We start from the raw sequence: 27,794 nt of genomic DNA, 5'->3' as shown, positions 1-27,794 counted from the left end.
GGGCACTTTCAGCCTCAAAAAAGAGGCTGAAAATCTCGGCTTATACTCGAGTATATACGGTACACATTTATATTCCAGCTCTGGGTGGGGAGTTTCCTTGATATCTACACTTATTGATGTACTGCGTAGTTGCTGGTATCTTCTCTTAGTTGTTATCAGTGCAATTCCACTTTCCATTACATATACACTGTATGACTGCAGTACTTTGTACACCAGGTGGTGCGATGACCACTCAAATTCTATATTCCTCAGCACCTTATCTTACTTTTAATTGTCTAGTGATCAAAGTTTAAAGCTGAATTCCAGGTATGGTATATTTTTACATTGTTATGTTGGTCCAGTTTATGCCAATAACTATGCATATGTCATTCCTTCCTGATGCCCATGGAGGCTGAAAATGACTTAAAGCGGAGGTCGACCCCAAAAAAAAAAAGAAAAACAGCAGCTATAAATACTGCACCTGCTGTCTTTTAGACCCCTTTTCACACTGGGGTGCTTTTCAGGCGCTTTAGCGTAAAAAAAAAAAAAAAAAGCATCTGTAAAGCGCCTGAAAGAAGCCTCATCTGCAATCCCAATGTGAAAGCCTGAGTGCTTTCACACTGAGGCGCTGCGCTGGCAGGGCATCAAAAAAAAGTCCTGAAAGCAGCTTCTTTTCAGCGATTCACACTGGGAACCCTATTGGCCCGTGACAGGGGAAGGAGGGAGCCACAGCTGTGATGTCAGTAGCCGCGGCGGAGGCTCCCGGAAGTGGGAAAGGATTCCTGTCCCCCCTCTCCCTGAAAGGTGCCAATTGTGGCACCGGAGGCGGGGAGGAATCAGATGAGTGGGAGTTCCACTTTTGGGTGGAAGCCGCTTTAAGAATAAACCGATACTCCAATAACGGTGATGTCCACTTTCTTCCGGGTTTCGTGGCAGGTGACTGCCCTGCTGCATTCTGAACACCGGAGGTCAGCCGCTAGGCAAGGGGGATATTCAGAGAATGCTTCAAAGCATTCTGTGATTGGACAAGGTAGACCCCATGACCTGACTGACCCGCCTCTTTACCTTGTCCAATCAGTGAAATTCTTTGCATTCATCCAGAATTCACAGCATTCTCTGAATTGCATCCATGCCGAGCAGCCAACCTCTGGTCTTCAAAAAGGCAACTGGGGGAAGCTGCTCGGCGCAGAAGTAAGTGGAGATCACTGGAGTAGCAGTGGCTACTTCAGTGATTTCCAACTTCTAGGGGTATCTAAGCTGGTCCAATGTAACTATGTATAAAATATCCATAGGCGGAATTCCTCTTTAACTAGGATGACCAGACAGTTCATTTGTGCTTTGTTTGTATGATGGGACCTTCCTGTGCAAAAATATGGGCCATAGGTAGGGTTGCACTGATACTGGTATTGGTGCCAATACTGAGTATTTGCTTGAGGTACTGATACTCATACAAATGCTCTGATACCCGGAACTGATACCTCTGTGGTGCAATTTGAGCCCATACAAATGAATAGGCTAAAATAGTACTGCAAAGAATCGCATGCAATTTGAAGAGGAATGAGGTGTTATTCCTGTCAGAACTGCATGCAGTTTCCCACACCGCTTCTGTGTAAATCCAGGCTTGCGTGACTTCAGCCTGGGTTCACATAGGAGCAGCGCGAGAAAGCGCAAGCAATTTGGACAGGAATTACACCTCATTGCTCTTCATATCACGTGCGATTTGAGCCCATTAATTTTGTATGTGCTCAGATTGCACTGCAAAGGTATCGGTACTTGGTATTGGCGAGCACTTGATCAAAAGTATTGGTAGTCGTACTCGCTGGAAAAAAAATGTTATTGGTGCAAGCTGGTTGCTAAGAAGTGGGCTGGGAAACTGGCCGCCACGTCCTTAACAAATGATGACCTATCACAGTGATGGCGAACCTTGGCACTCCAGATGTTTTAGAGCTACATTTCCCATGATACTCAACTACACTGCAGAGTGCATGAGCATCATGGGAAATGTAGTTCCAAAACATCAGGGGTGCCAAGGTTCGCCATCACTGACCTATGAGCTGTCGGCGGGCTTCCCTGCTGACAGCTGATTGTATAGAAAAAAAAAGCAGACAATTAAGAATTGTGAAAAAAACAGCCACACCAAAATGTAAGAGAAAAAAAACAAACAGTTCATACAAGACCGGGTGCATTTAGCTCTGTCAAGTGTTTTTTTTTTTTTTTTGCTAAAACTTTGCTGCTCCTGGACACACTGGCATTGTCCTGCCTCTAATAGACCCTTCCAATACATGCTGCTAAAGGCCTATGTGTGCATGGAAACATAGCTTAACCAGTACTTGACCGGCACACGGGCAGGCATATTGGCATACAGGTACGTCCATTTCTATATGCCGCCCTGCCATCGCATGCGCGCCACCGGCGGCACGCTCACGTGCCAGTCGGGACCCCCGTGAGTCCGTTTGCGGGTCTCGCGGACTCGATCGCCGCGGGGATGCCCGCGATCATCTCACGGGGTGGCTGAATGGGGAGACACCGTTGTAAACAGCATCTCCCCGCTCTGCCTAGCAACAAGTGACGCTGATCTCTGCTCCATGTGATTGGAGCAGAGATCAGTGTTCACTAACACAAAGCCCAGCCCCCCACAGTTAGTAACATACCCCTAGGAACACTTAACCCCTACACTGCCACCCCCTGGTTAACCCCTTCACTGCCAGTGTCATTTACACAGGAATCCCTGCATTTGTATAGCACTGATTGCTGTATAAATGACAATGGTCCCAAAAATGTGTCAAAAATGTCCGATGTGTCCGCCATAATGTCGCAGTCACAATAAAAATCGCTGATCACCGCCATTACTAGTAAAAAAAAAAATATATATTAATAAAAATGCCATAAAACTATCCCCTATTTTAACTTTTGCACAAACCAATCAATAATCACTTATTGTGATTTTTTTTTTTTACCAAAAATATGTAGAAGAATACGTATCGACCTAAACTGAGGGAAATTTTTTTTTTTTTATATATATATTTTTGGGGGATATTTATTATAACAAAAAGTAAAAAATAATGTGTTTTTTTCAAAATTGTCGCTCTATTTTTGTTTATAGCGCAAAAAAAAAAAACCGCAGGGGTGATCAAATACCACCAAAAGAAAGCTCTATTTGTGGGAAAAAAGGACGTCAATTTTGTTTGGGAGCCACGTCGCAAGTCTGCGCAATTGTCAGTTAAAGTGACGCAGTGCCGAATTGCAAAAAGTGGTCTGGTCTTAAGCCAGCAAAATGGTCCGGGGCTGCAAGTGGTTAACATGCAGGGAAGTTTAGAGGCAGGAAAAAGAGGCCAGATGCCCCTAGGAGCAGCTGTAAAACTAAAAACGTCCAGTGTGCATGAGGCCTAAATAGGTTAAATAGAGAGGGGGAATCAACCTAATGGGGGCACAGACTGCATTAAAAACTCGATAAGTGTCCTAATCCTTCTGCACTCTATCAAAGTATATGAATGGATGTAATGATTTTTCAATGGTGCCTTTCAAACTGTATATTTACCTGTGCTTGGAAAAAGTAGAATTCTGTGTGTCCAGGATCTTATTAGACATTTTAAACGTGTTTGGTCGCTTTTAAATGCGTTAAACATGCGGAACACAGAAATTCATCTTAGCTATGCCCACATCATAGGATTTGATTGACTGCTGTGAGAGCCAGTAGTTCCCGCTACTATCAGTCTGAACCATTTTAAGAACCTGCGCACCCTTGACATTTAGCCATAGTCCATTAGGCTCAAGTGTTTAGTTGCGGGTGTAAGGCACAAGTGTGCCAGAAGCCTGTAAAACTTTATAATGGTCTGCAACCTTCTGCGGCTAGACGGTGCTACTAAAATTTAGGGATGTTTGCTGCCAGTAACAAATGCCTGAAACACAGATTTGTTGTGCCCAGTCTGCATGGGTCCTAAGTCCGGAACATATAAATGCAGAGAAAAGTGATCTGGAAGGCATAAAAGTTGCTTATACTTTCCATATAACTTCTGTGTTTAGAAAATTTAACGCAGGAGTGCCAGTGTGAATGAGGCCTAAAAGAGTTCAGTGCTTTCTATCTTATCTGTTGCTGTACTTGTAAACACGCTTGTCAGACCTGCTGGTAAAACTTGGGGATGGCACTTCCTGTTTAAAGCAGCAGTAAATATCACTTGGACATTTGTACAAGAAATCTCCCCTAAACGTGCACAGTTTAAGAGATATTCACTGTTTTTGCACCAGGTGACATCACTAGCATACTCTGGGCTTTTTTTCAGCCAGAATGTGCGCACCTCCGCCGCTAGCCTCTTGCCCATCGCTCACTGCTGTCATTCCACACACAGGTGACGGATTCCTCTGCTGGCGGTTTACAAGCTCTTTTCCTGGCAGTGCACGCACAGCCCTCCCTGCCCTGCATGATCCCTCTGAGAGCAGAGGAGGGAGGGGCTGGGGGAGGTGCACAGCCGCTCTAGTGTCCCAGCAGCAGCTGCTCTGAAGCCCACAAACGCAGTCTGTATGAGCCATGAAAAAATAAGTTGTAGCTGCCCCTCTCTCCTCTCCGTGGTACAGATGGAGGAGAGCGTATTTAAGTGAGATGGGACGCTTTGTACTGGAAAGGTGTGTTTGTGGGGAGAGCTCTGTACTTGGGATGGGGGTGCTGCTGAGACTTTTCGGTAAACTGACCTGTTGTTAACGCTGCACCCTGTACACAGCAAACGCCAAAGCCTTGCAGCTTGTACAAAGTGCATTCTGAATTCTGCACCTTGTACATAGCATACTCTGATCCCTGTACATAGCTCACTCCTGGGACCTGTATGTAACACACTTCTGAAACCTATGTCCTGTATATAGTGCACTCGCAAGTCCTGCACCCTGTATGTAGCACACTCCTGAGCCTTACACTCTGTACATAGCTCACTCCTGAACTTTGCACCCTGTGCATAGAATATTCCTAAGCCTGAACCCTGTACCCTGCGTCATAACACTCCTGGGCCTGCACACTGTATGTAGCATACTCGTGAGTCCTGCACCATTATTGCACTCCTTAACCCTGCACATCTGAGCCTTGCACCCTGTGCATAGTGCACTCCTGAGCCTTGAGCTATGTACATAGCGCACTCCTGAACTCTGCACCCTGTATGTGGGCTGTTTCTTTGCTGGATTGGGGATGCCTCTTTGGATGGGGGGGCCTCTTTGCTGGATTTGGGATGTTTCTTTGCTGAATGTATGGAGAGGTCTCTTAAAATATTTTGGGATTTCTCTTTGCTGGATTGGGCTGTCTCTTTGCTGGATATATCGGGTGGGGTTGCTGTTTATTCTTGCTGGATAGGGGGGAGGCTGTCTATTATTGCCTTTACAGCAAGCTATTCTTGCTGTAGTGGGTCTATTATTGCCTTTACTTTAATAATAAAATCTTAGGGCTCATGTTAGCCCTCTAAATTATACTTGGTTCCCTATTCTCTAAAGGGGGCGGCTCTAGGAGCGGAGATAAGTGTGACCTAGGGGAAGAGGGTGAGTTCCTGCACTTTTTCTCTGGGGAAAAAAAAAGCCCTGGCCATACTCATGCTGTCCCTCCAGAGCTCTGTGCTGTAGCCCTGACTCCCGTGCACATGCACGCGTGATACATCATCGCGGCTCAGCCATTTAAACAGCTGGAGCCCACGAACCCGGACAAAAGACCAGGTGAAGATGGAAGCCTTGTCAGTGTACTGCTGGAGGCCTTGGTCTTAAGGCATGCGATGCATACTAACACGTTATGGCATGAACCTGCAGGGAGAATTTTTTTTTTTTTTTTTATTGCAAGAGTTTACTACCACTTTATAGGTGACAACTCTGTATGCTATTTTCTCAATTCTACACAGTGTTGTCACCTTTTAGGCTCCATTCACACTAATGCATTTTTTGATGCATTTTGCAGAAATGCAGGGAATTTTTTAGCATGAGTTCTTATGGAACACTTTTGATTTTTTTTTTGCCTCTGCATTTTTGGGAAGGGTCAGGGACTTTTTTCCCCCTGCAAAATGCAGCATTTTGACGCAAGTACTGCATTTTTACCGCAATTTTCCATTTTTTAAGTTCACTGTATATAGCTGGTTGCTAAGGAGCGGATTGGGAAGCCGGCCGCCGCGTCCTAAACAACCGATGAGTCGTCAGCGGCTAAAAAATTGCATGAAAAAATGACGTGGGGTCCGCCCCCCCGGACCACACTTGACCCTTAGATATACTAGCAGTTCAAGATGCCTGAGTTTTCACCCTTGCCCTCTGTTCCCATACAAGACTGTGTTGTTGGATGTTACCCCTGCAAATAAAAACCTTTCAAAACGACTTTATTGGGGTCAGCGTCCAAAGTTGTTGGGTATCAACCCTGGGAACCCCTAGACGTGAAAGGACAAGCCAAGCGGAGGTAACCGGTAAGCCCAGAAGGTTAAGGCCACCCTGCCAGGGGTTATGGCCGCTACACTGTCAAAAAATATCACACATTTATAAAGTACCATGTGTATGTATAGTAGAGTAAAAATCAGCAGATCGAGGCAATATATTACATTTTCAATCATAAGTAATTATTACATAATGCTCAGTTATGTAAATATAGCATGTGCAGCTATACCAAGGGGGTCCAACCTTCCTGGGCCACACTGGAAGAAGAGGAATTGTCTTGCATTTCCACATAAAATACACTAGCAATAAGGATAGCTGATGAGCAGAAAAAGTTGGGCAGATCACATGATCTACATATATTATCTGAGTAATTTTTTTGTAACATTTATTATAAAAGTAAAAGAAGGCAACAAAAAATGTGTGTGATATTGACACTATTTTTGATAAAGGAACACATCAGTATCTGGTTGATGGATGTAGTAGCAATTCTCAATGTATTCTCAAGGTCCTCATGAGATATATTGGTTCTAATTTTGCCATTTTTGTGCTTCATCCTGGAAAATAGTTGCTCGCAAATATAGGTGCTGACGAAAACTGATGAATTGAAAAAGGTGTGATTGTGAAGAGTGGGATATTTTTCTTTAGGAAGATAAAACGTATAAAAGTCCAGTAAAGAGACATTATCAAATTTGGCTTCAGACGGATGTGTTCGCTAGGTGTAAATCACATTTTTCAATACGCTTTCGACTTTGTGTTGCCGCATTCATAGCCAGCTTGGGCCGCAGATTGAGCACTCCTATGTTATACTTTGTGAATTCACCTTTTTATGTTTGCTTTAGAACTTTTTTTTTACCTTTGTTGACATTATCATGGCCTAACTACTTACTGTAGTACTGTACGTACTATACTGCAGTGTTTTTGTAAGATTATTACATGTGCTTGAAAAAAAAAAAAAAAAAAAAGTTTAACTAGATTTTAATGATTTGCACTGTACTTTTTATAAGGTCTCGTTTATTAAAGAAAAAGGTAAAGACAAGCTGAAGGAAGTAAAGGTAGTCATACAAGTCTACATCCTCAAACTGTTCTCTGTGTTGTAATAAGGGCGATCATTCGACTTAATTTCCCATAAGCTTCTTTATAAATCCGATCATGCTGGAAACCTTCCCTGCATCCTCGGCATCATTTCTCGGCCAGTCTCCATGGAAACCCCTAAGAGAAGTGATATGCAAGGACCCGAGCGGAAGGCTGTACAGCAGGCAGTGGTGGTGTGTGGCCCTGACGTCAGCATCTCAGCTTATTGATAGGGCGATCGTGTCAACTCCCATACAGGATGCTTTCACAGGGCTTCTTGATCAAAGCATGCTGCCTACTGCAGGATTTTGAACTCGTCTCTTGTGATTTTTATTTTTTCTTCCTCACCCTTTTTTTCCCACACGTGTCTGATTTCTCTTGAAAGATGTTTTTTTATGGTGTCACAGTCCTGTGAAGCTTTTCGGACATCGGAGCATGGTGAAAACAGACAGGCCTGGTTGTGCTTCACCTGACCTCGGAAAGGCACTAGACAGTCGATTAATTGATGCGATAGGGAACACTGACTATGCAGAAATTTATAGAGCAGGATTACTACGAGCTGGACTGGTGCTACGACGACTGTGCAGATGGTAATAAGGCTTTATGCTGGCGATTTGGGATTGTGCGTCTGCTATGTAATGCCTGCTGTTCTGTAATAACAATGGATTGTAAGACTGCACATCATTTATGATGAAAGAAGCGGGGCTATCTGTGTGTACTGTATCCATTGATGTCTTCCTTACTGGTACTTGACAGTGTAGTGTGGCATGGAATGGGTGCTCAACTGATCTCTATGGGGTGATGAGTGGATCTAATTTTAAACCATGTTAGGTTGTTTTAGTGGATATCTGCTTGATGCTACGCTAGTTGCTTTTTTTGGGTGTTTGGCTTTTAGTTACCAGGAATCAATTGTATCTTTCAACCAACATGGGTTAAATAATATACTATACCGATGTGTAGCAGCCCTAAAATACAAGCTGTTTATGAGATGAGTGCTGTATGAGCTGATCTGAATGTCATTTGGCTTTCGATAATATGGTCCTCCATGCTGTCATCCTGCATTTGCTGATCTGATGTAATATCTTTGTGAGTTGCAGGAGCATGCTGCAAACTATTGCAGATGGGAATTAGCCAGTGCTATTAAACATATAGGAATGTGCACATGGACTTAACATGTATATTTCATGTAATGTGGATTTTCTGTTTTATAATATTTGTCCTATGCAGGCTTTCTGTGGGCAGTGACGGTAACCCCTGTGGCATCCTGCCATTTAAACATCCATAAGATGACCAACGCCTTACAATCTGATTTAACAATTTCCTTTATATACCAATAACAGAGAGAGTAGCCCACATAATCAATCCATTAATTTATATTACTCAGAGATGTCCCTCTGCTTTGCTATTTCAAAATGACCACATCAGACATGTAAGCACATCCATCCCAGCGTGGTCAGTTTGTGTCTTTGCATTCTCCTTGGGAGCACAGCCTGCCTGTAATCCAGTGGTCAGACTTTTGCTGACACACCCCCCTGCACAGATTCTTACTGGGAAGATCAGTGTACTTCTGTTTCTCGGCCTCCTGCTTGTACACCCTGCCTCCATACAGCTCTTTACTGGGAATGTGTTGCTGTTTCTTTTGGCTTCTGCTGACATGCTTCCCTGCACAGCTCGCATCAGTGCATTTCTGGCCGCAGTTTACACTGGACTTGTCTGTGCTTGGTTCAATCTGCTCATGTGATCACTTTTTAAAAAAGAAAATAAACAATGGTATTTAGAATGTGTGTGTGTATGATATACAGTGAGGGGAAAAAAGCATTTGATCCCCTGCTGATTTTGTACGTTTGCCCACTGACAAAGAAATAATCAGTCTATAATTTTATTGGTAGGTTTATAAAAGAAAGAATAAGTAGAAAAAAAATCCAGAAAAAAGCATTTAAAAAAGTTATAAATTGATTTGCATTTTATGAGTGAAATAAGTATTTGATCCCCCATCAATCAGCAAGATTTCTGGCTCCCAGATTTCTTCTATACAGGTAATGAGCTGAGATTAGGAGCACTCTTTAAGAGAGTGCTCCTAATCTCAGCTTGTTACCTGTATAAAAGACTTCTGTCCACAGAAGCAATCAATCAGATTCCACTCTCTCCACCGTGGCCAAGACCAAAGGATGTCAGGGACATGGCTGTAGACCTACACAAGGCTTGAATGGGCTACAAGACCACCGCCAAGCAGCTTGGTGAGAAGGTGACAACAGTGCGATTGTTCGCAAATAGAAGAAACACATTTTCTGTCAGTTTCCCTCAGTCTGGGGCTCCGTGCAAGATCTCACGTTGTAGAGTTTCAATGATCATGAGAACGGTGAGAAATCAGCCCAGAACTACACGGGAGAATCTTGTCAATGATCTCAAGGCAGCTGAGACCATGTTCACCAAGAAAACAATTGGTAACACACTACGCCATGAAGGACTAAAATACTGTAGAGCCCACAAGGTTCCTCTGCTCAAGAAAGCACATGTACAGGCCCACCTGAAGTTTGCTAATGAACATCTGAATAATTCAGAGGAGAGCTGGATGAAAGTGTTGTGGGCAGATGAGACCAAAATCTAGCTCTTTGGCATGAAATCAACTTGCTGTGTCTGCAGGAGGAATACTACCTATGATCCCAAGAACACCATCCCCACCGTAAGATCCTGGAGCGGCCTAGACCGTAATCCCATAGAAAATATGTGGAGGGAGCTGAAGGTTTGAGTTGCCAAACATCCAGCCTCGAAAACCTTAATGACTTGGAGAGGATCTGCAAAGAGGAGTGGCACAAAACCCTCCTGAGATGTGTGCAAACCTGGTGACCAACTACAAGAACCTTTTTGACCTCTGATTCCCAACAAGAATTTTGCCACTAAGTATACTTATTTCACTCATTAAAATGCAAATCAATTTATAACTTTTTTGAAATGTGTTTTTCTGGATATTTGTTGTTCTGTCTCTATTTTAAACAGAGTGGGTTGCTTTACAAGATGGGTTCTCATATACTTTAAAGCAGGATTAAACCCAAAAGCAAGCATTTATTACAGTACAGCCTACCATTTCTTAGATGTGAAGGCTGTGTTCATTTTGCTTTTTTTAGGTTTTCTTTCCTTTATTTTCACCAGGTGATCCTGCCAGTAAGTCTGTTGTTTTTTAACAGACTTACTGGCAGACAAACCACTTACCACTGATGGGTGCTTTCATTTATTTATGTAAAACCTTTATCCTAAAAGGAAATAATCTGTTTGCTATAGGCCCCTTACACATAGGACTGGCTTTGTTTGGGTCTGCATGCTCAGCATGGAATCTGTCCGCCGCTGAGCAGATGCTTATGCAGAGCGAACACAGACACAGCCCATTCTCCTCTATGGGCAGTCAGATGTAAATGGACCGCCTGTCTGTTTAGACCCCGCTGCCAGATGGATGGGGAATGGACACCCTTCTATCTGTTTTTAGCGGATTGGATGTCGGTGGGTGTGATTGAACACATGCCCGTTGACACCCACCGTTCCATAGAGGAGATTGGAGAGTCCAATCGGGTCTGCCTGAAAAACTGACTGGTGGACTTGATCGGTCTGCCTATAAAGTTTTAGCTGAAGTTCAGCTTTGGTTTGTTTAGTGTATCAAAATCTGCTTGTACATTTAACACTCCCCTTCCCCCAGTTTAACAAAGCTGCTGTCCAAAGGTGTCCCCTGTTCTCATTCATCCAGAGTGGAGACACCAATACTGGAGGTGTGCTACTGGCCAGATGATCAAGGTGGAAACAGAGGGGAAAAAAAGTCTAAAGGAAGCAATCGAATGCAGCCACCACATACTGTACAATGATTGGTAAACTGCAATATACTCCATTTTTGGTTTTAGATTTGCCACCACTTTAACTTCGCCCTGCCCATAATGTTCCAAACACCTCCAGGTTCTCCTACTGCTACTTGCTTGTTTGTGAAGTAAAGATATATGTCTGTTATTATCCCTGATGAAGAAAACCCAGATTCCTAAAATGAGCTGGTCCTCCTTGAACCTTCAATAAAAGATTGCCCTGGTATAGAACATTTGTTTTGACACGAGCACTGCCTTTCCTGATGACGTGGAGCGCAGCGATATGGGTAAAATTGAAAAAACTAAACTAAGTTTTATAGAACGCAACAGCATCCACGCACGTAGGGCACCCTACATTAGAGGTGATTTATTATTAGAAAGCACACAAATCCTGCAGCTGCTGACTTTTAATATGAGGTATCGGGATCCAAGTCGTAAACAGGGGTTGGGAGAAACTTCAGTCAACGATTCAGCAAAACCGGAATATAATGATAGACTTTTTGTCTTCACGGGCAGCTCATAATACAAGAAACTCATCAGTACAACACAGTCTTTTTATATCATATTCTGCATCCGAGCCAAAATATCTACAATATTGCAAAAGTCCCAGTTACAGGTCAGCTCACCCAGCAGGTTCAAGACAACGTAGAGAGGCTTCTATGCAGAATTTAGGCCTCCTCAGAACTGATAGCAAAACAGCCATCAACCAGCCTCCTTGACCAGCTGCATAAAACACAGGGCTGAAGGGAAAGCACTTGCCCCCTTCATTAACCCCCTCTTAACCTACCCCAGGCTGACTCTCTGCAATGGACAGTTACCTGTCCAGGGATCCAGCGATGTCCTCACCCAAAGTAATTGTTCAATTGGCTTTGGATCCAGGCATCAGTATCTTAAGTAAGGGGAACCAGCAATGAAGCCTTGCAGCTTCACAGTCAGTCTCCTACTGCACATGCGTGGGCTACGCTTTGAAAATGGTCACGCAGTCTTCTGGGACCTGCAGGCTGCCTACACCAAGTGTTGTACCGCATATCAGTGTGCATGGTAATGAGTGCTGTATGTGTGGCCATAAGCAGTTACACATGCCCAGACTGCTGTGTGCTATAAGGAAACTGCAGCCGGTTTGCCTTATTGCAGTGGTTCTCAACCCTGTCCTCTGGGCCCACTAACAGGCCAGGTTTGCAAGATAACTGAAATACATCACAGGTGATATCATTTGCTGCTCAGTGACTGCAGTATTCTAGTCTGCATCTCCCCAAGGTTATACATAAAATCTGGCCTGTTAGTGGACCCTGAGGACAGGAATTGAGAACCACTGCCTTATTGAATAAATCATCATTGTGTTACCTGCTTTACTGTATTATATGGCATCATACATCTTTTATTGGGCCTTTGGAATGCAAGGAAGCTTTAGGGCTTGCTCTCTCAAGATGACATTGAAAATGGAAATGCCAACACAAGTTGATTTGTATTTGCAACCCAATTATAATTTCTTATAAAGGTTAACATTTAATTGGGTTAAATCGCAAACTACAGCAAAAAATGCAGCACAGGTTATATTGGAAACTTTTTTGGAGAGTGCAGCATAATATATGACATTGCATCCAGTACTCTCAAAGTAGAAATGCCTAGTGGGATCATAAATTTTAATCATTCCAATCATTAGAAGTAGCATATACATTACGGAAAAACACTGTGGTTCCCATATCATCCAAGACTCGTTACAACGGAACTACACTGCATCTGAGAACCAGAAACGCTATTTAACTTTTTTTTTTAATATTCAAAGCAAATCACCATCCATCCATGTCTCCTTGTTTCTTTTTTGTTTTTGCTGAGAAATCACTTTGAAAAACACCCCCTAGCATTTTGTTTCTGGCGGTGGCCATCTTGAGTAAAGGTAGATGATTTATGTAGCATTTACTTCCTGAAATCCATTTGCCCTTAGCGCAGGCATGCAGGCAGGAGGCTGTTCTTAGCTAAGAAATCCCCTCCTCCCCTCCTGAATACTTCCGGGATGTTTGACATCGTTTGCCCAGGCAAGAAACCAGGAAGTAACTGAAGAAATATATATATAAAAAAAAAAAGGGGGGGGTCAAAACAAATATGTGTATATATGTGTGTGTATGGTATGTATGTATAATATATATATATATATATATATATATATATATAATGTGTGTATGTATACCTTCCTATCTATTTATTAAGGCTAGAAGAATAAGGATTACAACTAGTCAATGTTGATTGCGAGAGTGAAATTCCACTAAAAGGGGAGAGAGAAGGTACACCATTGAATAGCAGATTTTTGCACAAAATGGCACCAGTTTGGTATATGAATGTGTGTCAGTTACCCATGGGTCAGGCAAAAAAGTATTATCTGCTTTTTGGTAAATCGAATATTGTAAATAAGTTTGTATAATGTATGACCAGTTTAATTATACTGTTCATGCTAGGACTTTTTTTTCAAATGCAAAACTTTGCAAACAAATCTGCTGCATCTTTACTTTAAAGCTGAGAATATAGTGTACGTTATTCTGTGTTACAATCTCCTTTAGATTTTCCAATAACTATGTGGTGTGTTGTCCTATCTGATTGGGCATCCAATTAAATGCATTATTTAGGCAGCTTTTATTATTATTTAGTCCCTAGATGGATAGAAATGAAGGTTTTTCGAAAGTTTGTTCATTCTTCCAATCATTAGTGGGTCAAATCGACGTTCAATTTTGTCCGCAGTTATGAGAGAATTCTAAGGAGCAGCATGTAAAAATTTTCTTGAGTGAACAATTTTCTAACAGTGTATGTGGATTTCCTTTAGTAAAGTCCATTCAGTCTAAAATCAAAGGTTAAAAGCTAACGAAATCTTTTGAACGACAAATGTTCTGAGAATTTTTGTACAAATTTTCCTAAGACTTTTCTTAAGTATTTTCGCTTTAAATTCTATCTATCCATGACCAACTTTACACTGCATGATTTTTAAAAATAGGGGTTGCACAGAGACTGTATAATCAGATTGTAACATCCCAACCTTACCCTCTTTCATTACTGTAAGGCGTTTGTGTTATCTTTTGCAGTTTCAGTGGTGCATTTTATTGCAATACATTAGTAATCCTTAAGGCTCTGTTTACCTCTATGCCTTATGGTAGTGAGTGTATTAATACATGAAAACGTGTGTATTGCGTTAGAGTTCCAGTCATTCATGGTGGCACACCAACACACCTTTCCCATGCACGTGTGTTGTATCATAACACAATACATGGTATCACTCTACCATGTGTTGTGGTGTATGGCAAAGAAACAGATACATGCACCTATTGGTGCTATTTTGATGCAGTAGGCAGCTCATGTAAATGAATGGGTTTCCTTAAGGCAATGCACGTTAATGGGTGTTAAAAACATATGTAAACGTGTGCATTACAGCAGCTCATAGATGTGAACCTATCCCAAATATTATACATATCTGTCTACTATGGTCATGAATCTAGGGATTTCGTAACCATGGAAACAAAGCAGGGACCTAGGCTGCTAAGTCATACTGAAATACTGTATATTGATGAGTATAAATTGTTAGTGTAAACCTTAAGTACAGTAAAGCTGGTAATAGACGGTTTCAATCCCTGCTGAACCTGCCGAGATTCTAACTATGTATTTTTTTTTTTTTGGCTATAGCCGCTAGCAATAATCAGAGTTTTTTCTCCCAGCCTAGATTGCTCCCACGTGCCCACCCTGCTGGGAGAGAATAATAGCTCCGCTGGAGGGGAGGGGAATTGAGCGGTCTTTTTGTCTTGCAACCCATGGATGCAGGAAAAAGAAAATTCTCCATCTATGGCCAGCTTAAGAATTGGCCTTTTCTTTTATGTAGTAAAGCATTGGTTTCCAAACTGTGACCCAGGTACCAGATGTGGCCCTTTCGTTGCCTTTATCTGGCCCTTGGGGCACTATGCCATCAACTGACTCCAATGATGGGGAACCATTTCTCCTGGCATCATCAATGGGGCTCCATTTAATACCAACAACGGGGCACTATTCCTCCCAATAGAACCAATGATGGGGCACTGATGCCGGGGCATTTTCTACTCCCACTGGCCACAGTCCAGCCCCCTAAAGCCTGGGGAATGGTAAACTTTCTTTAGACGGTTTGGAGACCTCTGCAGTATAGTAGGAATTAGTTTTACTAGCTTCTCTGGGAACAAATTTTCATTCTCATTTTCCTTCTTCCAGGGGCTGATCTGTGCTGTTCGAGCCCTATACTTATTGTAAAGTAATTATTCAAATAAAGAAGTGTAACGTAGCCAGCTCATGTTGCTTTGGTAATTTATAAACATGCTTGTAGTCAGTAAAGATTTTCAATATGTATGTAATTTAAAAGCTACATGGTTTGCCTGAGGATTTACATAGCTTATCCAGTAATCCTCTTCTTGCACCTCTTAAACATTAAGCTACTCTATTAAGTACTGTATAATATTCCAGTGAGGAGGTGACCGATGCACCTAAGGACTGTACTGACACCCACACCCAAAACAACTTGCATCCATATCACATTAAGGAAAGCTCACTGGATTTAAACTAAATCTTCTGCAAAACTCTTTTTTTTTCTTTGATGCTTCAGACCGCAGTAAAAACCTTCCACCGCCACACTATATCCAAAACAAAAGGAAAAAGCTTTGTCTTGTGTTATACTCTCAATCGCCAAGGGAATGATGGTGCTATGGTAAAAATACCTGCTTTCCATAGTCCTTGCACCTACAAAATATGTCTTCATTACGATGTCTCACGGGCTCAAATGATCATTTTAAAATAATAAAACGGAAGTGATGTGCAGACATTGTTGGGCAGGAGATCACTCTGCCTGACAGCGCTGACATGCAGCCATCACCAGGTCTTGGAACAAGTGTTCTAGTGGCAGTAGGACATGTTTGGGACTCTGGGATTTGGCTCAAATAATAGGACAATCCTTCAGAATTCTGGACAGAGTGAGAGGGTACGGTTTTCGGCAAAACGTGCTCGTTTGATTCACTGGGGTTAAAGGAGAAGTATAACCAAAGCTTGTTTGGCTGTACTTCTCCTGTAGTGGATCACAAGGGTGCAGTTCGTTCTGCACTCCTGTGACCTGTTTTCAGCAGACAGCTGGCTGACGTCACAGATCTGGTCCAGGCTCGGGAAAGATCGTGACCATATGGTCAGGATCCACCTTAGGAGCCTGGACCGGCACCAGGCTCAGCCTCTCTCAGTAAGCTGCTGAGAGCCTGAGCCGGCTGATCCCACCCTCTCCACAGCCAGCGCTCCAGTGAGAGCGGACCTCCAGCTGTTGCAGAACTACAAGTCCCATGAGGAATAGCAAGACTCTGACAGGCACAAGCATGACACCCAGACACAGAGGCATGATGGGACTTGTAGTTTTGCAACAGCTGGAGGACCGCTAATTGCATATCCCTGGCCTAGGGCATGCTTGGGTTTTTGTTTTTTGGCTTATTTATTTTTGTGTTACCTTTTCCTGAAGTCTTCTGGTTGGTCATGGCGCACTCCTTTTCTAACCCCTCTTTTTTGGTGTTTGTCAGCCTTCAATTGTGTTGTGTGTCATTGATAAAATAGTGCATGCACCTTTTTTTTTGTGTAATTTGTATAGGCTAACTTAATGCAGCGCACATTAACACACCACGCAATGTTTGTGCCCAGAAGATAATGCAGTGTAAACTGGCCCTTATAGACAAATGTCTTTTCATTGTGATTTGTGAATGGTTTAAATTGCAATGTCAGAAATCTATGGAAGAGAGGGGGCAATTCCTTTGTTGGAATAGATCAGGATGCTGCTGAATGTAACATAACACCCAAGACGCATAAGGTCTCTGTTAATTTGCCTAGCCCCGTGCTAAAGCAAAAAGCACATGACTATTGTTCCGAAAGCGGAACACCCCGTACTGCAGTTTTTCCTTATACTGAGATCGTGTTGATTTAGTCAAAGCAATTCCATATTAATGATGACGTGCTTCTTTTTCTAAATGTATCTTAGAATGTACTACAACAAATAAAAGTTAACGTACACATACAGGTATCCTGATCCTATAGCTGGGGATAGATTTCAATCGCTGTCTTCCCAGGACCCTTTTTTGTTTTTTGGAGTCAGCATGCAGGGCTGGTGCAAGGATTTTTGACACCCTAGGCCACGGGTAGGGAACCTTGGCTCTCCAGCTGTTTTGAAACTACAAATCCCATCATGCCTCTGCCTCTAGAAGTCATGCCTGTGATTGTTAGAGTCTTGCAATGTCTCATGGGAGTTGTAGTTTCAAAACAGCTGGAGAGCCAAGGTTCCCTACCCCTGCCCTAGGCGAAGCCTCATTTTGCTGTGACCCATTGGCCCCATCCCCTTTGCCCTTATAATGAAGCCCCCATCAAATGCAGATTCGCCAGCGCCCATCAATGAATGTTTGCTTGTTTACATTCATTCGGGAGTTCGGACAATCACAGTCCTCCACCGCTGCTGCGTCTCTGACACTATGACACAGAGCTGCAGCTGCTTGCTGATGCTAAGACTTAGGCCGCGTACACACGAGAGGATTGTCCGTCCAACTAAGTCCGTCAGACAATCCGACAGACAGTCCGTCCTACTTTTGAATGAACGGACTTGACCACACACGACGAACAGACAGTCCGCTGAAAGCTTGCGCGATGACGTGTACAGCACGTACGACGGGACTAGAAATACGACGTCCAATACACTGCAATGCAACCTTCGGCCGTGTAAATCCTTTCTGAGCATGCGCCATACTTAGTCCGTCCAACTTGCCTACTCACGAGCGGACTGTCCGCTGAAACCAAAGTTGGACGGACTGTATTACGGAAATTCCGAAAGACTTAGTCCGCCAGACTGTCCGCTGAAAAAGTCCGCTGAAGCCCACACACGAGCGGACTGTCCGCTGAAACACGTTTCAGCGGACCAAGTCCATCAGACAGTCCGCCCGTGTGTACGCGGCCTTAGTTGCTTGCTGCAGAGAGAAGAGAGTAGGAACATTGGTGGCCGGGAACCCTAGGCAGCAGTGCGCCCTAGGTGGCTGCCTAGTTTGCCTAGTGGAACCACCAGCCCTGGCAGCATGGTAAAATTGCTGTTGTACCTTCCATATGAACTAAATATATACTATTCAATATTGCCTGTTTTACAGTACTTTGAATTAGAAAATGTGTGCCTGTGATGATGATTACAATAAGAGGTTTGGAACGTCAGGGGGAAAACTGACAATGGCATTGAAAATACGTCCTAGCATATACAGCAGAACAGTGTGGAGTAATGAATATACATTAGTCTCTTAAGTGGTGTAATTATATAATGTACAGCATAGCATGTGTGGGGTATATATTGTTTAGCACAGTGTACAAAGTGGCGTGTGTATTTCGCAAGAGTGGAGCAGTGTTAAACCAGAGTTCTACCCACATTTTTCTCTCCTCACCATGCGGCACTAATGTGCATCCTTAAAATGAATTGGCAATTTATTTTTATTTTTTTCTGTTCACTTACCTGATTTATACCTGTATCTAATTTCACTTCCTCCTCTAGGGGGCCTCGGCCGTAGATGTAATTTTGGGTTTTGCATTGGCTCCTTGGAGATCTTGGCCAGCTTGGCATTGCATGGCTTTAGTAACATTTAACATTGGCTTCTATGGAAAATCTTGGGTAGCCAGCATGCACATAATCCAGGAAGGACACTGAAACTTCAGATGCCCACACTGGAGATGGCGGCGCTGTGCAGAAACTTCACAAAGTAAGAAAACAATGCTGCACAGATAGAAAATTGGGAATAGTTTACAGCATACCTTTGTTACATTGCAGGATGCATGAGTATTCTAGGGGTATTTTTTTCTTAAAAGTCACATTTCAGCTGGAACTCCGCTTTAAGTACATTTTGAAAAATATCAATTTTAAAGATACAATGTAAAGTTTTTAGTGTGCAAAATGAGGGAGTTTGGCTTATAGGATGGTACAACATTTAATAGTTTCCCCTGGGGCTATTGCCCGAATGACATAATAGCATATGCCCATGATATTATGACGAAACGTGTTGGGTGTAGCAAACTGAGGTCTGGAGTGAGAAGGAACTCTGGGAGAGAGTATATTGGCTCTGATGCCTGTGTAGTGCTGACAGACACAGCCTGGCTCACCATACAGCTTCCTGAATGGTATATCTAATATTAAAAGCCTTGAAGAGAGAGTGCCTTTTTTTTACATGTATGGTAAGTTAATTCTACTCTGTTAACCACTTTCAGACCGGACCAATTTGCTGGTCAAAGACCAGACCACTTTTTGCGATTCGGCACTGCGTCGCTTTAACTGACAATTGCGCGGTCGTGCGACGTGGCTCCCAAACAAAATTGACGTCCTTTTTTTCCCCACAAATAGAGCTTTCTTTTGGTGGTATTTGATCACCTCTGCGGTTTTTATTTTTTGCGCTATAAACAAAAAAAACACATTATTTTTTACTTTTTGTTATAATGAATATCCCCCAAAAATATATAAAAAAACATTTTTTTCCCTCAGTTTAGGCCGATACGTATTCTTCTACATATTTTTGGTAAAAAAATCGCAATAAGCGATTATTGATTGGTTTGCGCAAAAGTTATAGCGTTTACAAAATAGGGATAGTTTTATAGCATTTTTATTAATAATTTTTTATTATTTTCATTTTTTTACTAGTAATGGCGGCGATCAGCGATTTTTATTGTGACTGCGACATTGTGGGGGACCCATCGGACATTTTTGACACATTTTTGGGACCATTGTCATTTATACAGTAATCACTGCTATATAAATGCAGTGATTCCTGTGTAAATGACACTGACAGTGAAGGGGTTAACCAGTGGGTGGCAGTGTAGGGGTTAAGTGTTCCTAGGGGTGTGTTACTAACTGTGGGGGGGTTGGGCATTCATTTAGTGAACACTGATCTCTGCTCCAATCACATGGAGCAGAGATCAGCGTCACTAGTTGCTAGGCAGAATGGAGAAATGCTGTTTACTCGGCATTTCCTCCATTCGGCCGCTCCGTGAGACGATCGCGGGGATGCCCGCGGCGATCGAGTCCGCGGGTCCCGCGACCGGACTCACGGGGGTCCCGACCAGCGCGGGAGCGCGCCGACGGCGGCGCGCTCCCGATGGCAGGGCGGCATTAAATATTGGACGTACCTGTACGCCAATATGCCTGCCCGTGCCATTCTGTCGACGTACATCGTCGTGCGCTGGTCGGGAAGTGGTTAAACAAATACCAGTTATACAGTGAGCAATTTGTTGCTCCTTTTGTGTTTTCCTTGAGTTTATCAAAGTGGTTTTATTTAGGGCTGAAACAACTAATCGATTAATCGACAACTAATCGATTATGAAATTAATCGATTACTATTTTCATAAACGATTAATCGGCCAGTAACATAATGGGGTTAAAAAAAAACTAAAATGAGCCCTTTATAGTACAAAAATATAATCACTACTGTAAATATTACTTTCACTGTTCTACGGTAAAAAAATGAACCCCTTCCAGTAATTATCTGCTTTTTTTGTACAGTTTTTTTTATAAAGGGATAATTTTAGTCTTTTTAACCCCATTATGTTACTAAACGTCTTGGCCTGGTTCACATCTATATGTTTATTGATGCTTTTTGCAGAAACGCATTACAGTTCATTTACATGGTTTCCTATGGGACACGTTCATATCTGTGCTTTTTTCAGCCGCTGCATATTTGGAAAGGGTCAGGGACTTTTAACGCAAAACAGTGCTTTTTTGGTTCAATATACTTCAATGGAGAAGCTGCAGAAAAGAATGTAATGCATTTTTGCAGCAATTTGTGTTTTTAAATCTGGCCAAAAAAAATGCAGAAAAACGCAAATTGCAGTAAAATCTCATGCGCAAAAATCAAACAGCACCGCAAAAAGCACTGCAGAAGCAAAACTGCATGGGTGTGTACTGAGCCTTATGCTGGCCTCACAAATCAATTTTCAAGTGAGCATATTCAGATGAAAAATCTTTGTACATTCGCTGAATGAAAGAATTTTTTTGAAATTTTCACTTCATTTCTGAACAAAAAACACGTACACTGTCTGAAAATTCCTTTGACCAAGAAGTTTTCTATGATTTCCAAATTTTCTTGTCACTATGGTTGAAAATGAACGTCAATTTGACCCACTTTTTTTTTTTAAGGTCATTAACCGATTAATCGAAACAATAATCGGCCAACTAATCGATTATGAAAATAATCGTTAGTTGCAGCCCTAGTTTTATTCCGGAAGCTTCAACATCTACGTATACCATCATTGGTGGAGTGATGGCCTTTATCTTGGCTCTAAGGCTGGATTCACACCTATGCATTTTTAGAGCTTTTTGCATTTTGCAGATTTGTACTAAAGTCCATTTAACATGGTTTCCTATGGAACACGTTCTTGTGTGCAAATCTGCAAAATGCAAAAAGTGCTAAAAAATGCATAGGTGTGATTCCAGCTTTAGGGTGATTTTTCTGCAATATTTTGGTTCTGTAAGGTGATTTCTTTTAGGTGAGTATATGAAGTATAGGAGTATATGAATAGTGGTGGGACTCACAGGAACATAAATATTCAAGTTTGTTTTGGCACTTGCGGAAGACCCTAAAAGATTTATTATTGTTTTCGTACACTATTGGTTTCGCAGATATAGGGATACATTTGGACACTTTTTTGGAGTTTTTATGATTTTTTTTTTTAGGCATAAGATTGTTGGACACAAACATTTTAGAAGACCGATAATTTGCATACACAGATGGATCAAGTTTGTTATCACTGTACTTGGTGATTGTTTATTAGGATTAAGATTTTATATTATGCTTGTTATATTTGTAATGCAGCATTTCTTTCTTCACAATCATGGCAGACTTACCTCCAAAAGTCCCCCTCTCCAGCAATGCATCCAGTTTCCCATTTTCATTCCCATTTTTTGCAGCTGCTGCCATATTCTTTTAGTCTTCTCCAGTGTTGTGTTGTGTATGCATGTCTATGGAACTTACAGTACTTTGTCCTGGCTCCTGGACTGCCATTATTGATCACTGAAATGCACAATTAGGTAAAAACCTGTTTGTTCTGCTATAAAACCTTTTCTGCTAGCAGTATTAAAAAAAAAAAAAAAAAAAATTCTACTTTAAAAACCTGACATTGGTTGTGACTCTTCCATGCGCTTTTCAAAACTGATTGTCATTCAAACATAAATTTTATATATAATATATATATATATATATATATATATATATATATAATACACAAGACAAGAATCCTTGGAGGATCCACAAGAGTCATTTTGCCTACCATGTTTCACCTGTGTCAGAGAAGGTATGTGTGCAGGAAGAGACCCATTAGGCCCGGTTCAACTGGTGTGACATGCGCTCCAAATTTGAGAGCACATGTCGCATGAAATTTCAAAATCAATGTTTTCCTATGAGAGCTGTCTTAACTGACCCGACTTGTGTCTCTCCAACTTTTAAAATAATGCACCACTTCCTGCGGGCCCCCCGCTGTCTGCTGGGAAACACATGGATCCTAGAGACAGCAGGGACGGTCCTTTATTGCGCAGCGCAACTCAAGCATGCGCAATAGGGATTCACACACCGAAGATGGCGGCGGCAGCACCCGAGAGCCGATTGGCTTCGGGGTGCCGACATCGCAGGTGCGCTGGAGGGGTATTTGGAGCTGCTGACTTTTTTTTAAGACTCCTGCTTTAACTGATCCGACTTGTGACGTGTGCTCAGAGGTCAGATTTCCCAGAAGGCCCCCCTGATCCTGTAGCCCCTCCTGTTGTGTGTTGTGGTGTGTGCAATGTTATCAATGCAAAATTAATTGAAAAAAAAACCGGCGTGGAGGCCTTGCCCCAGATTCAACGGTGATGTCAAAAACAGATGGGTTCTTCGGTGACATCAGACACCAGAGCTGCCAGAACAGCTGGAGCTTTTGTCAGTGGAGGAGCATTTTTTTTTTTCCTTTTAATCTGGTCGGCAGCAGTTGGTTGAGATGGCCATTGTTGTTGTTGGCATTGTTAATTTTTAATAAAGGTTTTTTTTTGTTTTTGTTTTTTTAATAAAGTCAAAAACTGCCTCCTGTTTTTTTTACACTGCGCTGTTTTTTTTTTTTTTTTTTTGGGTGAATGGGTAGGGGTACTATTTACACCATACACATTCATATGTGGGAGGAGGCGTGATCTGGGGGGCCTTTTCTTAAAGGGGGCTTTCATATTCTGATAAGCCCTGTGCCTGCAGACCCCCACAGCCCAGGGTTGTGGGGAAGAGGCCCATAGGGACAAGGTGCTGGGGGGGGGGGGGGGGTCTGCCAGGCTGCATGCTCAAATAAAGGGTCTGGTATAGATTTTGGGATCCCACGCTGGGCTTTAGTTGGCTTTTTGCCTGCATACAAACACAGTATGAGACCCCTTTCAGGCTGCTGCAGTTTCAAAAACACATGTTTCTGCATATGTTTGCAACAATGGGGTTTAAACAAGCATTGAAGAGGTGTCGCATCGCCTCCTCATCGGCTGTCGGTAGCCTCTGGAGTGCGATCTCGAACCGGATTGGGCTTCAGAGGCAAGAGAAATTTTAGATGCATGTCTAAATCTGCTGTAATTGTTTTGATATTTTTACTGACCCAAGAAGGTATGTTCCAAAGACTGCCCTCTCAAACAGAAGTAGTAGTACCATGATACAATTTACTAATGACAGACACCCTTTCATAAATTGATTTCTCGGTACCATGAGGACCATGTTTTGTTTAAGTTTTGGGGTGGGAGATAGGGAGGCACTCTTACTAACTGTATAAATAAATCACTAAAGAAAGTAGGTTGATGTGCATTTCTGTGTGTTCTGCTTTTTCTATTGATATTAAACATGAGTCACCAGAGATAACATTTCATTCTATCTCTAGGTGCAGCAGGCATGTGTTGGAATTAGCAGTATGGTAACCTGACACATTACATCTGCAAAGAGTGGTCGCTTCATAAATCCGGTGTCATCTCTGTAACGGGAACATGTATCATTGTAACCTCCTGAGTATACTGTATACCTGTACCAGAGGCACATGCTTTAGTAGATGGATACCCCTTTGCTTTGTATATTAGTACCTTCTATATCTGTATGCTGGAAATGGTCAGAGGAATTAAAGTGGTTTTGTGGTAGTTCCCTTAAGAACTACATGCTTCTAATTGAGGCAAGTGTTTGCACCAGTGTCAGTAACATTACTGACATATGTGTCAGGCAGTTTTTCAGGTAGCCACTTTAAAAAAACTGTCAATATTGCAGCGACAAATTCTTAAAGAATTACAACCAGTTCTAAGTTTAGGAAACCATCAGTAATTAAAAGAGAAGTATGGCTTTTTAATAAAATAACCAGTCATATTCGCCTAGATGGCTGCAGCACCGATCCCAGCTGCATCTATCCGCTGCAGCCTCTAAGACTGAGAACTGAGCAAACCCCTCTGATAGCTCAGCTCTCAGTCTTCAGCCTGCAGCGAGACAGCAACTGTCAGTCATCTGCTCTCTACTTTGCCCCTCCAGCGCTCACTGGAGCACCGGGCTGTGAAGGGTGTGGCTTGCGAGAGGCAGCACAAGCTGCCAGTCCAGGCATCTGGTTGGATCCCAAATTTAAAGGTGGGGATCTTTCCTGAGTCCGCTGTCGGCTGGACACAGGTCACAGAAGTGCAGAACGAACTGCACTAAAGTGATCCATAGGAGAGACGTATATGGCTTTGGCTATACTTCTCCTTTAAAGAGGAAGTGAACTCTCCCATTCTGATGCTTCTTTTCATTTAGTCTATTATGATAAGATATTATCAAACTATAGCCACTGTAATCCAGCCCAAAATCGCAAATTACTTACTGTTTTAAAGAAACTTTAAAAAACTTGTTTCCAGGGGTTAGGCAGCGCCATCTTAAGTATTGTTTTCCACAGTAGAGTGTTTCCTCCCCTCTACATCGAGCATTTCCTGTACTGTTAACCAAGCTTCCTTCTAAATCCAACATTTCTATGGCAACCCTGCTTCTCTGCTCATAGCTGACTTGTTTTATTTCATAGTATTTACTTGTGCCGATTATCTAGTGTTTGCCTATGTCAGTCTTATCAGCTTCAGCTGATAAGACTGCAGTAATGCTGTCCGATGCCTTTTTTCTACTCCATGTGTGGGGTGCAAAAATATACAGGAGGGCGCAACCACCCCGGGCATTACCATTGATACATTTTATTGAATACATATAGACAAATGGATACTAACATGTCAATAAAAAACATAAATTAAACATGATCTGCTCCAACTTGAGCGGAATGTGTCTCGTCCTAGGTACAGAAGATTGGCTGGCTGATGCGTTTTGGAGGACATGCTCCTTTCCTTAGAGCTCTGATAGAAGTGGGACCAAAGATTCCCCTTGGGTTTATCACTAAAGTGTTTTGGACTACGTTGAACTTGATGGGGAACTAGTCTCCATCAGACCCCACCACCCCCAGTATAAAACTCCTCTATCAGCGTGACGGACATAGTGGCTGGGGAGGTGAGTGCACTGAAGAAGAGATGCACACTCTTTCCTTAGTGCCGACACAGACTGTGGCAGGTACGTGAATTGGGCGCAAGCGCCAACATTTTTGATGCTCTGCCCCAATGGTGCTCTAAAGGCTATGACAACTTTTATGAATTCCCACAAATATGTTTATTTTTTACATTGTTATGCTGCCCTTATAAACCATTACATGACCAGACAGAAGAGATGAGCTTTTCTGAGACTGTGGCCCATAAAACACTTGCTAGAGTAAAGCAGGGAATACATGTATTAAAATTTGGCTGGTTCAGTAGGAGCCAGCTGAATTTTGATGTGTGTACCCCTGTCTGTTTAACCAAAGACTGTTGTTAAGACAGTCTTCTGTCGAATGGTCCAGCTGGAAAACCAGCATTTGATCACAGCATGCAGCCAATGACTGCACCGCTGATCTGTGTATTCTGACTGGAGCGGGGAGTCCCTGCTGCCAGAATACAGAGGGGAGATAACTACATCCAGCTTGCTTGTGTGGATAAGGGAATCTGTCAATTTTTTTTCCCCCATTTTAGTTCACTGATTGAATGAAAAATAACTTTCCCTGTATACCAAGCTCATATACCATATTTATTGGTGTACAGCACACAATTTTTTACTCCTGAAAATAGAGGACAAATCATGTGCGTTTTATACACCAATATTTTATCTGGGCTGCCTAAGACGGGAAGGGTCCCGCCTCTTGGACCGGCTCATGTCCCCGGCATTGGACCAGTGTTTTGTCTATTATAGGAGCCGATCCAGGAGGCAGGACTGTGTGTGACTGCGAGCACCAAGTAAACAGGAGATCCCTCTGTGTAATCCGGCACAGATCAGGCTGCAGATGGGCACTGATCAGGCTGCATTGATGGGCACTGACCCCTATTTTGCTTCAAAGTTATTTATTTAAAATGTAAGGTTTTTTTTCCTGAATCTTCCCTCTTAAAATTAAGGTGCATGTTATACGCTGATAAATACAGTATTTAATAAGAAATCACCATTTTTACTGAAGCTACTGAAACCTACCAACTTATTTCCAAAGCAAAGGGAAGTTGGAAAGAACAATACCATAGCACTTTCTCCTGCATTTCAGGCACTGGATCCCTTTCAGTGGTATTGTATTGCTAGTTGATATGTCAGCTGTCATTTGATCACAACAGCAAGCGAATGGCATAGGATACAGAATATCTTCAAGAAAGTCATATGATAGAAAACAAATTCCTTTTTTTGTTCTTCATTTACCATGAGAGTTTACATGACATCACATTGACTTGCCAGGTTGCATTTGTACATACAATCTATATTTTCCTGCACAGTGCTCCGGTATGAAGAAGCCCTTCAAAGTGAGTTGAAGGCCTCTCAATGACAGGTCATGCTTCTAAATATATCATAACTAAGCAGATCTTTTTCCGGGTTGGGGGGGGAAAAAAAGGTTTCACAACAACGTTCGCATGAATATTCATACAAACATTCATACGAAAATTCTTTGTACGTTTGATGACTGGACAATTGTTGCTCAGAAGTACGTTGTTTTCCGTTTTGGAATAAATGTAATTTCCGAAATGAAACCAAAAATTAATTTTGTTTGAGAAAAAAAATTCTATCCTGCTCCAGTTTCCAAATTCCATCAGTTTGACCCCACTACCGATTAGAGAATCGAACAAATCATCTAATGCCAGGGAGCATCATCATTGCTTTATTTCACAAAGCTGCTGCAGTAAATTACATTGGGGATATTTTACTACCGTATATACTCGAGTATAAGCCGAGATTTTCAGCCTCTTTTTTGAGGCTGAAAGTGCCCCCCTCGGCTTATACTCGAGTCATCGCTGTCTGCCCGCTCGATCAGCGTGTCGAGCAGACAGACAGCGGCCATTCTATAATTCAAAAGCCGCGCCTCCGGCTCCGCCTTCGCCTGTGATAGGCGGAACACTGAATTTCCCAGCAGCCTGTGTTCCGCCTATCACGGACATCGTATCATCCTCGT

At 42.4% G+C, this 27,794-nt stretch overlaps 1 protein-coding gene across 14 annotated transcripts in view; it reads left to right on the top strand.

Annotated features, from left to right (window-relative positions):
* Positions 1-27,794, top strand: part of TRAK1 (trafficking kinesin protein 1) — a 253,289-nt gene that overhangs the window by 101,978 nt on the left and 123,517 nt on the right. Inside the window, exon 1 of one of the 14 annotated variants that reach the window (XM_077491556.1) lies at positions 7,687-8,021. The exons of the other annotated variants lie outside the window; for them this stretch is intronic. Within the exon in view, the coding sequence (XP_077347682.1) occupies positions 7,958-8,021 (64 nt within the window). The 5' untranslated portion in view covers positions 7,687-7,957. Of the gene's footprint in view, positions 1-7,686; positions 8,022-27,794 lie in introns of those variants that run through there. 14 annotated transcript variants of the gene reach the window in all.

The sequence above is a fragment of the Lithobates pipiens genome, unplaced genomic scaffold, assembly GCF_037356315.1.
Source record: "Lithobates pipiens isolate NorthernLeopardFrog02 unplaced genomic scaffold, aLitPip1_a1.2 Scaffold_19, whole genome shotgun sequence".
Lineage (NCBI taxonomy): Eukaryota > Metazoa > Chordata > Amphibia > Anura > Ranidae > Lithobates > Lithobates pipiens.
This window is presented reverse-complemented; position numbering and strand designations above follow the sequence as displayed.